The sequence below is a fragment of the Amblyraja radiata genome, chromosome 23 (assembly GCF_010909765.2).
Source record: "Amblyraja radiata isolate CabotCenter1 chromosome 23, sAmbRad1.1.pri, whole genome shotgun sequence".
In the NCBI taxonomy this organism is placed as follows: domain Eukaryota; kingdom Metazoa; phylum Chordata; class Chondrichthyes; order Rajiformes; family Rajidae; genus Amblyraja; species Amblyraja radiata.
In genome coordinates, this window is record NC_045978.1 from 7,315,725 (window position 1) to 7,326,613 (window position 10,889).

General features: G+C 44.5%; 1 protein-coding gene across 2 annotated transcripts; it reads right to left on the minus strand.

The window, feature by feature from the left end:
- Positions 1-3,244: 3,244 nt before the first annotated feature.
- Positions 3,245-10,310, minus strand: ccn5 (cellular communication network factor 5). 2 transcript variants are annotated; one of them, XM_033041485.1, is made up of 5 exons: positions 10,153-10,310; positions 8,985-9,201; positions 7,797-8,045; positions 6,225-6,439; positions 3,245-3,347 (listed from the first exon to the last, which is right to left on the minus strand). In XM_033041485.1, the coding sequence occupies exons 1-5, from the start codon at positions 10,213-10,215 to the stop codon at positions 3,252-3,254; spliced, it is 840 nt and encodes a 279-aa protein (XP_032897376.1). In that variant the 5' UTR covers positions 10,216-10,310; the 3' UTR covers positions 3,245-3,251. The 2 variants fall into 2 exon arrangements, with proteins under 2 accessions (XP_032897376.1, XP_032897375.1); XM_033041484.1 differs by lacking the exon at positions 3,245-3,347 and adding an exon at positions 4,396-5,008.
- Between the last annotated feature and the right edge of the window lie 579 nt (positions 10,311-10,889).

A 10,889-nucleotide genomic window follows, 5' to 3' on the forward strand; every position in this document is an offset into this window, starting at 1 on the left:
TACATCATCGTCTATATCTCTCAGTTCCCTTTCCCCTGACATCAGTCTGAAGAAGGGTCCCGACCCAAAACGTCTATTATCAGTAAATTAGTTTTGTTTTGTTGACTTTTTGTGTTATAAACCTTCTCTGTAGTTCAGTGGATCATTTCTGTAATTCAGTGGATCAGATTTCTGGCTCATTTATTGTGCAAAGGTTTATTGATGGTCATGGTCACTTTGAAATGTATTTCCATTCAGGAAATGAACAAGAAGTCATTAAATATTCAGATACAGATCTGGTCATTAAGAGACTGAATGGACGGACAACTAGAACCTTATTCCCATTGTGTAAATGTCAAAGACTAGAGAGCAAGTGAGAGAGGCACAGCGTTGTACACAGTGGGTGGCGGGTGCCTGGAACGTGCTGCCAGGGGTGGTAGTCAGTGGCGGACTGGCCAGGGTGTCAGCTTGCCCGATGGCAAGTGGGCCCCTGATGAAGTGGGCCCCCTATATCAAGTGGGCACCTGATGAAGTGGGCCCCCTTTGTCTCCTGGCAACCAATAAGTTTAGACCCAGCCTGCCACTGGTGGTAGTGGAGGCAGACACGATAGTAGCATTTTAAAAGGATTTTCGATAGGATGTGCAGGGAATGGAGGGATATGGATATAAATATAACTTTCCCTGAAAATGACAAAATAGGGTCAGATTTCTTACGTCTGAAGAAGGGTTTCGACCTGAAACATACTGTAACCTATCCATGTTTTTCAGGGATGCTGCCTGACTCGCTGAGTTACTCCAGCAATTTGTGACCTTCATTCCTAATAATGATTTAACTTTCATTTATCAAGAGGCTTAAAGAGATCAACATTTTAAAACCACACTGGGATTATACATCGCTTGGCTTGACATGATTTTCAGAAGATTAATTTACAGTCAAAGCTAAGATTTCTTGCAGTGCAAATGGTATAATGACCTGTCACCACAAATTAAATAATTATATCAGAATGGTCTGCAATGTTAACTGCTTCGCTTTCCGCAGATGCTGCCTGACACACTAAGTGCTTCCAGCATTTTCTGTTCTTATTTCAGATTTCCTGCTTCTGCAGTTTATTTCACTTTTATTTCATTTACTATTTTCACCAGGCTCAGCTAAGATCTTAATGACAGACAGCTTGAGGGAATGTGCAACCTATTCCCGTTCCTAATTCATATGTTCCTCATCGATGCTCTGAGCTGTGACACTTGGACCTTCGAAATTTAGTCTCAGTTGAAATTAAGATGGAGAGTCAAGTTCTAGGAGCAGAATTAGGCAATTCGGACCGTCGGATCTACACTGGCATTGCATCATGGCCGATCTATCTATCCCTCTCAATCCCACTTTCCTGCCCTCTCTCCATAAGCCCGACACCCTTACTATCCAGGAACCCGTGAATCTCTGCTTTAAATATACCCAATGACTTGGCCTCCACTGACGTCTGTGAAAATGAATTCCACAGATTCACCACCCTATGACTAAAGAAATTTCTCCTCGTCTCCTTTCCAAATATACATCCTTTTATTCTGAGGCTGTGCCCTCTGGGCCTAGAAACAACCTCTCCAAATCTACTCTATCTGGGCTTTTCACTATTCTGTAAGTTTCAATGAGGTCCCCCCCCTCGTCCTTCTAAACTCCAGCGAGTACAGGCCCAGAGCCGTAGAACGCAAGTCATGCACGCAGGGTGAAAGAGTAACAAATGGGAGACTCATTAATTCATTGTTGTGCATTTCCTGCTATGTGCTTCACAGCTGGGCCGTTGGTGATTATGTAGTAAGATTCTTGAATGGTTTTGATATGTAACCTCAGCATGGGGTGAAAATCAAAATTATTTCTCCCTGGCTGGTAAAAACATATCATCAGTAAATGGCTTATTTTATTAAATGGGAACATAACGGGAAATCAATCTGAAGACGGGAGTCCGATGAAGGGTCCCGACCCAAAACGTCACCTAATGTCACCTAATAATAATAATATCTTTTATTGTCATTGCACATAGGTGCAACGAGATTTGGTATGCAGCTTCCATCCGATGTCATAACTTAAACAGCTAATAAAATTTAGATACCCAGAGAAACATGATTTATAAAAAAGAACAGTAATCCAGTCTTAAGTGCAAATAGATCTGTGCCAGGTCTATTGCTGGGACATTGTTGGCTGGTGTGGGCGAGTTGGGTCGAAGGGCCTGTTTCCACACTGTATTACTCTCTATTCCTTTTCTGCAAAAATGCTTCCTGTCCCGCTGAGTTACTCCAGGTTTTTGTGTCTATCTTCGGCTTAAACCAGCATCTGCAGTTCCTTCCTGCACAGTCCCTCTGATGTACCTGGATTCAGCCTCTGCTGGTTCAATATTGTCTCTTGTATGTCCTGTACGTTCTGATTAATTAGAGAAACTTACTATTAACATTACTTACCATCACTTTACCATTATGATTAGTACTACCATGCCTTACTGTTACACCGCCTCTCCACATCCATCCCACCTCTCAGACCTTCCCTGACTCATTCCAAACCCAACTCATTCCAAACCTTCCTTTCACCTGCCGTTACCTTTCAGAAAACTGCGATAGGCTCCAGTGCTTTGTGTCTATCTCCAAGAAACTAGATAGACACTAAAAGCTGGAGTAACTCAGCGGAACAGGCAGCATCTCTGGAGAGAAGGAATGGGTGTCGTTTCTGGTAGAGACCCTTCTTCAGACCCCCTCTTACAGAAATTAGAACTTGTTTTTTGATGAAAATGCAGCTCTAAATGACAACACGGTAATTTTATATACAAAGTTAATCATCCCTACACAACTTGTAACATACATAGTTAGAAGCATTGACAAATAGTTAAATGGATGATTATTACATAAAAACAATTCAGGGAAATGTGTACACAAATTTACATAAAATACATTTTTCAAGCAAAAGGCTTTAGAATGCACACTGGTATTATGCATAATATTACTTTTAATTAATGATATAACAAAATATTGTATTGCTCTGTTTGCTTCAAAATAAATTGTTGAATTCTTGACAAAGATGCAACTTATTTCCTCTTTAAAATGTCACATTCACTTTGGACCATTGCCGGTTTAAGAACAAGCTCTGTAAATGATGCATTATAATGTTGTCAGCAGAGGGCGCTCACGGTTTAATAAATATGTATTGAGATGGGTCCCAACCCGAAACGTCGCTTATTTATGTTCTCCAGAGATGCAGCCTGACCCGCTGTGTTACTCTAACACTTGGCACTTTAATCTATAAACCAGCATCTGCAGTTCCTCGTGTCTGCACTTTGGGATGGGTTCATTGTTTCCCCAAATGGCAAACCATGATGGTCCGTTAGCATCTACACTTTGCATAAAAAGCAACAAATTAAAAAAGTAGAAACGCCAAAATTTCGAATTCACTCCCCCTTCCTGACACCCTCATCTGCCAAGACCAACCAAACCCAACATTCATCACCATTGACGCGATTGCCAACTCACCTTTAACCCCTTAATAACCATAGGACCCATGACAAGTCGGCTCAACCTCACTGCTGAAGAGCCCACTTCACCAAGTCCCTTAACTCATTATTGGCCTTTGCACCCCTTCTAATTCTCAACTCTTCCCCACAGCCTACTTTACTCTTAAAGATAGCGGAGTCAGGGGATATGGGGAGAAGGCAGGAACGGGGTACTGATTCGGGATGATCAGCCATGATCAGTTTGAAATGCGGTGCTAGCTCGAAGGGCCGAATGGCCTACTCCTGCACCTATTGTTTATTGTCTATAGTCTAATGCCCTGAGCCTTGTTCTCTATTGGATTTCCCACCAGCAGACCTCAATGACATCTTTACCAATGAAAATAACCTTTAAGGCACCAAAGCTCTTCGAGTGTGACACAAGGAATTGCAGGTGCTGGTTTTCAGAAATAAGACACAAAGTTGTGGAGTAATTCAGCAGGCCTGGCAGTTTCTCTGCAGAACATAGATGGGTGAAGTTTCAGGTCAGACTTCCTAACCCAAAATGAGGACTCAAAATGTCCTCCAGAGATGCTGCCTGAACTGCTGAGTTACTCAAGTACATTGTGTTTCTTCTCAGTGGCCTTCTGTGCTTGTTTCTCACCACAGAACAACAGTGCAACCTATAACCTAAAATTCTCGTAACAGAGACTTTAGATACGAGGCGGTTATTTATTGATATGCAGTAACTTAAGGTGATCACCAATCTATTTTGTTATGGAGATGATGTGCTATTTAGCACTAGAAACAAGATTAAAATGACTGAAGATACTAGGCACAAAAATCTGGAGTCACTCAGCGGGTCAGGCAGCATCACCAGAGAAAAGGAACATGTGACGTTTCGGGTCGAGACATCAGAGTCTGAGGAAGGGTCTCGACCCAAAACGTCACCTATTCCTTTTCTCCAATACTGCTGCCTGACCCGCTGAGTTACTCCAGCTGTTGGTGTGTATCTTCGGGATAAACCGGCATCTACATTTCCTTCCTGCACATTAAAAATGGCTGAATCGTGCATTAAACCCAGAAGTTGTTCAAAGTAAGTTGCTGCAAGTAAGAATGTCATTGTTCTATCTGGGAAATATGACAATAAAACACTCTCGACTTGACTTAACTCTTGACAAAAAATATTCTATTTGAATTGTTTGGAAATGGGTCATATTTAAACGCTCAATAAACCAACTTTGTTTTTTACATGAAAAGTCTTGCATGGGAATAAACAGCTCCTGTTGCTGCCGTATGTTGAACGGATCCCATTATTTGTAAGCGTGTGAGCAGTTATAATGGCAGGCACAGGTGATGATGAACATCATTGGCTGGTGGACAACCCTGCCGTGCTTGCATACGAACTCGATGCTCTGTGTTCCGGTTTTGTATGGAGTACAGCAGCGATTGTCAGAGCAAGACCCACAGTAGGTGGGCCGGTAACTCTTCAAACTGACGCAGTTGTTGTATTCAAAGTGAGTTGGTTGAAGTGCTCTTGTAGTCGGCTTGCAAAACCTCCTCGCCTGTAAACGGGACGCAGGCAGAGTTCAGTTTAGTTTAGTTTAGTTTATTGACACGTGTACCGAGGTACAGTGAAAACCAGTCAGCGGAAATACGATTACAATCGAGCCCTTTACAGTGTACAGATACATGATAAGGGAATAACATTTAGTGCAAGACAAAGCCAGTAAAGTCCAATCAAGGATAGCCACAGGAAGAACACGGCAATTAAGTGCAATTAGTCAGCTTGAGAATAGACCATGTAGTTTTTAGTTCAATATAAATTCTAATAATTGCGTAATTTCCCAGCCGGTAGAGCTGCTGCCTCACGGCACCAGAGATCCAGGTTCAATCCTGACTGCGGGTGCTGTATGTGTGAAGTTTGTATGTTCTCCCCGTGACCGCAAGGTTTTCTCCAGATGCTCTGGTTTCCTCCCACATCCCCAAAACATACGCGTTTGCAGGTTAATTGGCCTCTGTAAAGTGTAAATTGTCCTTAGTGTGTAGGATTGTGTTAAGGTCCTGTCCCACTTTCACGACCTCTGCCAAGTTTGCCCTTGACTCATACTCGCAGCATGGTCATCACGAGGTCGTAGGAGGTCGTAGGTACTCGTGGCATCAGGTAGGTCGGGGCGTTTTTCTAGCCTGATGAAAAATGTCCCAGAGTAAAAAAGGTTGTGAATTAAATCGTGAAAGTGGGACAATCCCTTCTGTGCGCGGGGATCACTGGTCGGCGTGGTCTTCATGGGCCGAAGGGCCATCATTGTTATAAAATCTTATATTTTAACATTTATTACAAAACATTGCAACACCAACCTCACTGACGACCAGGTTACTGTAAACCCTCGCAATAACTGACCTCTAACTGGCGGATTTTGGTTACAGCGGACCGAGGCCCCCCATACACCGCCCCTCCACTTCCGCCAGGTTACCCATAGAGCTGGCACCACGTGGAGGGAGCCTCAGGTTGCAGGATCGGGGAGAGAAGGAGTAACATGGAGTTGGCGTGAGTACCGGGCCCGATCACTAATGATGTTCTGCCACTCCCCGCCCTGTGAATTCCCACTTGTTTAACCCCCCCCCCCATGTCCTGTTTCTTCCCTCCTGGACTTGGGTTAAACTCTACCCCCCTCACCCGGTTATAGCTGACCATCAGCAACAACGGACATCGCCCTCCCCCCACCGTGTGGTGGTCCATTAATGCAAAGGTTCACTGTGTATTGGCTGGTGATTACTCACCGTGTAGGCTGGCCTTGCATGATCCTGTTGGCATGGCTTCACTAGACAAAGTTGGCTTTGTGTCTCCAGAACGCAGCGGTGATTCTTATTGGAAACCCGTGTGGAGATCCCCATGCCACAGCTCCGGGAGCAGGCAGACCACCCACTGCTCTGTTCCAGGCAATTGTAAAGCACACTGGAGGGATATCGTCCGTTGAATACCTCCGATCTGAACGCTGGAGATGAAGTGGACAACAACCTCAGGTATTTCCGTGTCATTCATAAATGATCAAACCAACAATACATCCGTATATTCAACCTGTGAAATAACGATAGGGTGGCACATTGACGCAGTGGTAGAGCTGCTGCCTTACAACACCAGGGACCCAGGTTCAAGCCTGACTACGGATGCTGTCTGCATGGAGTTTGTACATTCTCCATGGGTTTTCTCCGGGTACTCCGGCTTCCCCCCACACTCCAAGGACGTACAGGTTTGTAGGTTGCATGGCTCTAATGGAAGCTTTTAGATATGACCAGAAGACCATCAGACATAGGAGCAGAATCAGGCCATTCGGCCCATTGTGCTTACTCCACCATTCGATCATGGCTGATCAATTTTTCCCTCTCAACCCCATTCTCCTGCCTTCTCCCTTTACTAATCAAGAACCCATCAATCTCTGTATTTAAAATACACAATAATTTAGGCTCCACGGTCATCTGTGGCAATGAATTGCAAATATTCACCACCCGCTGGCTAAAGAAATTCAACTTCATCTTCATTCTGAAGGTTCGGCCTTTTATCCTGAGACAGTGCCCTCTGGTCCGAGACTCTCCAATTACTGGAAACAGGCAGATGGATATGAAGGGAATGGAGGGATATGGATCATGTGCAGACAGAGGAGATTAGTCCTGCTTTTCCCCCATATCCCTTGATCAGTGGCAGACTGGGTCTAAAATTATTGGTTGCCAGGAGACAAAGGGAGCCCACTTCATCAGGGGCCCACTTGCCATCGGGCAAGCTGACACCCTGGCCAGTCCGCCACTGCCCTTGATTCCGTTAGCTCTAAGAGCTATATCTAACTCTCTCGTGAAAACATCCAGCGAATTGGCCTCCACTGCCTTCTGTGGCAGAGAACTCCACACATTCACAACTCTCTGGGTGAAAACGTTTTTCCTCATCTCAGGCCTGGAGATGTGCTGCCAAAATGACACTGATTACATACATTATTACCTTCACCAATCTCATCTGATTCCTGCAGCAGTTCAAACAATGGCTTTTCTTCCTGTCTGTACAAGAATGGCCTTGTTCCCTTCATCTTCCCCATCAATAAGCTGCGTCTTATCAATTACCTGCTAACATATCTATCTCCTCACTTCCACAGTCCAACCAGGAACTTTATTCTCTGTGCATTATCATCTCAGAGTATGTTTAGTTAAGTTTAGTTTAGTTTATTGTCACGTGTACCGAGGTACAGTGAAAAGCTTTTGTTGCCTGCTAACCAGTCAGTGGAAAGACAATACATGATTACAATTGGGCCACCCACAGCGTACAGATACATGATAAGGGAATAATGTGAATTATGCTTAGTGTACCTGCCAAGGCATTGCCAAAGATACCATTGTCTTGCTTCTCACATATCCATTGAGGACAGCATTCTCCAGGGATCTCCACACGTTTTGGATGAGGACAATCCGGTCCGGGTAGGCGGATGTCTTCACTGCAGCGTGGAATGCAACCAATTCCTCCGTCTGAACACCAACAGTGATGTTTACAGCTGGGCTGGAATACATCACCATCCTTATAGAGCACCCCATTGAATTCACAAGTTTCAGCTTCAAGCGCTAGACACAATTTAAAAATGTTCATCATTCATATCTCATTTAATCTGTTCTGCATTGTTGCACATCTCAATACGTTAAAACACACCATGACATCTATGTACATCCACTGGTATATATTACAACAGAATCCTGCATTTTGAGGCCTGCAACCACATTGCCCACACCGACCAACATGTCCCATCTACACTAGGTCCCCCCTACCTGCATTTGGCCCACATCCCTCTAAACCTGTCCTATCCCTACACCTGTCTAAATGGTTCTTAAACATTGTGATAGTCTCTGCCTCAATTACCTCCTCCAGCAACTCGTTCCATACACCCACCACCCTTTTTGTAAAAAAGTTAGCCCTCAGCTTCCAATTAAATATTTCCCCCCTTACCTTAAACACATGTTCTCTGGTTCTCGATTCCCCTACTCTGGGTAAAAAAAATATGCATTTACTCTATCTATTCCTCTCATGATTTTGTACGCCTCTATGAGATCACCCCTCATCCTCCTGCACTCCAAGGAATAAAGTCCTAGCCTGCTCAACCTCTCCCTGCGGCTCAGGCCCTCGAGTTATGTCAACATCCTGTTAAATCTTTTCTGCACCCTTTCCAGCTTGACAACATCTTTCCTATATCAGCCGATTAAAACTACAAACAATACTCAAGTGTGACTGCCTGACCCACTGAGCAACTCCGACAGTTTGTGTCTCTTTTCTCTCCAGAGATGCTGCCTGACCTGCTGAGTTACTCCAGTAATCTGTGTCTTTTGTTTCCCAGAGATGCTGCCTGACCTGCTGAGTTACTCAAGTACAGCATCTGCAGTTCATTGTTTATTGTTGGTTTAAAGTTTGTTTATTGCTTCACGGAGTGAAAGGACCTTCCTTGCACAAGCCTCCTCTCACCCCCATCTCTCTCCCACAAACACGCCCAGACTCAGTATCCTTCAACTTACAGGTACAGATCCCTGTGTTGCCAGCGTAGCTGTTGCTGTAGTCGCAGTAGAGCTCCCGTTCAGGGTCGCACACGTCCGATCTGGTGCAGTATTCTCCTAATTGTCTCGCACAAACCCGGCAGCAACCGCAGGGATCGGCAACCAGTGAAGATCCCGGAGGGCAGCGGGGTGGGATCCGGGGACAGCGGCAGGGGTAGAGGCAAGGCTGGGCACCAACCTGCGGGAGAGGGCGGCAGTCATTAAAGTGTCATGGAGCTGTGTGGCAAGCACACGTTGCAAGATACGAGCTAGACATTGAACGATAGAGCATGGAAACAGGCCCTTCGGCCCACCTCGTCCATACTAACCATCAATCATCCATTCACACTAGTTCTATGTTAAATTTAGTTTTAGATATACAGCATGGTGGAAACAGGTTCTTCGGCCCACCAAGTCCATACTGACCACCGATCACCCATTCACACTGGTTCTATGTTATCCCACGTTCACATCCATTCCCTACACTTATGCAAAAAAAGTAAATCGATACAAACTATCTCAATTAAACTGGAAAAAATGAAAAGTCATTATATTCCAAATTTCCAAAGTTTTTTTTGAAAAACCGGAAAACACAGCACCGGAGGTCAGGATCGAACCCGCTTCTCTGGCGCTGGCAGTGGAGCGGGGAGAACTTAGACAAATCCACCGCACGCGCCTGTACGTTTTTGGCTGCATTATAAGTGACATAAGCCACAGGGCACATATTAAATCATTTCAAAGAAAATAAAAAATAGCAAACCTTGTACCTTGTATCTATCTTGTGGTCAACGCTCCCGAAGAGTCCATCAGAGACTATACTGGAAGGCGACTCTACTAACAAGGCGAATCATTAATGTCTTCCCTGCTGGTGTAGTTATTACAAAACAAAACATTACATATGGATCTTATCCATGGTCTGAAGAAGGGTTTACCTATATATACATTTTCTCCAGAGTTGCTGCCTGACCCGCAGAGTTACTCCAGCTTTTGTTGTCTGTCTCCGGTTTAAACCAGCATCTGCAGTTCCTTCCTGCACAATACATATTACACAACTGCTACCACACTGAACATCTCTTGATAGTGGATGGACAAACTGGCACACAATCTAATTAAGCGGAAACATGTGTAGAGCAAAGGGCCGCAATCTCACCTTGCATGCATTGCAGAGGACAATATAAACGGCTAACGCGCTATTAACCCCGAGATTCCACATGCTGCTCCGTTCTGCCCTGTCGGTGCGAAGCAGTAAAGCGCGGAGTCTTTAGCAAAGCTGCTGTGTGTGTTTTTTTAAGTTCGCAGCTTCTAACGAGCCCGGGGAAGACGCTGTATTTATAGCGAGGAGTGTCGTTAATCACAGGCTGAATCGCAGACCCAGACAGCCCTGGAACTGAACCAGGTTTGTCCGCATTCCAGATATCCACTGACATTCTGACATTCGCTAACATGTGGTCCAGTTTGTTATTGAATAACAGTTAAAGACCCAAGCGGAAAGTTGCGCGGTTACCGGTGCACAAGGTGTCAGATCATAACACATCACTCTGCCTGGCAACGTCATTCACGAATAGCATCTGATTTCAAATCGATCCTTGCGTCTTTCATGCAGACATAAGTATTTAGAAACATAGAAGGTAGGTAGGTGCAGGAGTAGGCCATTCGGCCCTTCGAGCTAGCACCCCCATTCAATATGATCACGGCTGCTCATCCAAAAATCAGTGCCCCGTTCCTGCTTTCTCCCCATATCCCTTTAATCACTTAGCCCAAAGAGCTAAATCTAAGAACTCTCTCTTAAATCAAGCCCACAGACAACAAACCCGCAGCTTGTTGCCAAACTAAATAGATGTTTTAAATATTTAAATATTAACAAATAAATATGGATTTCTCTAACTT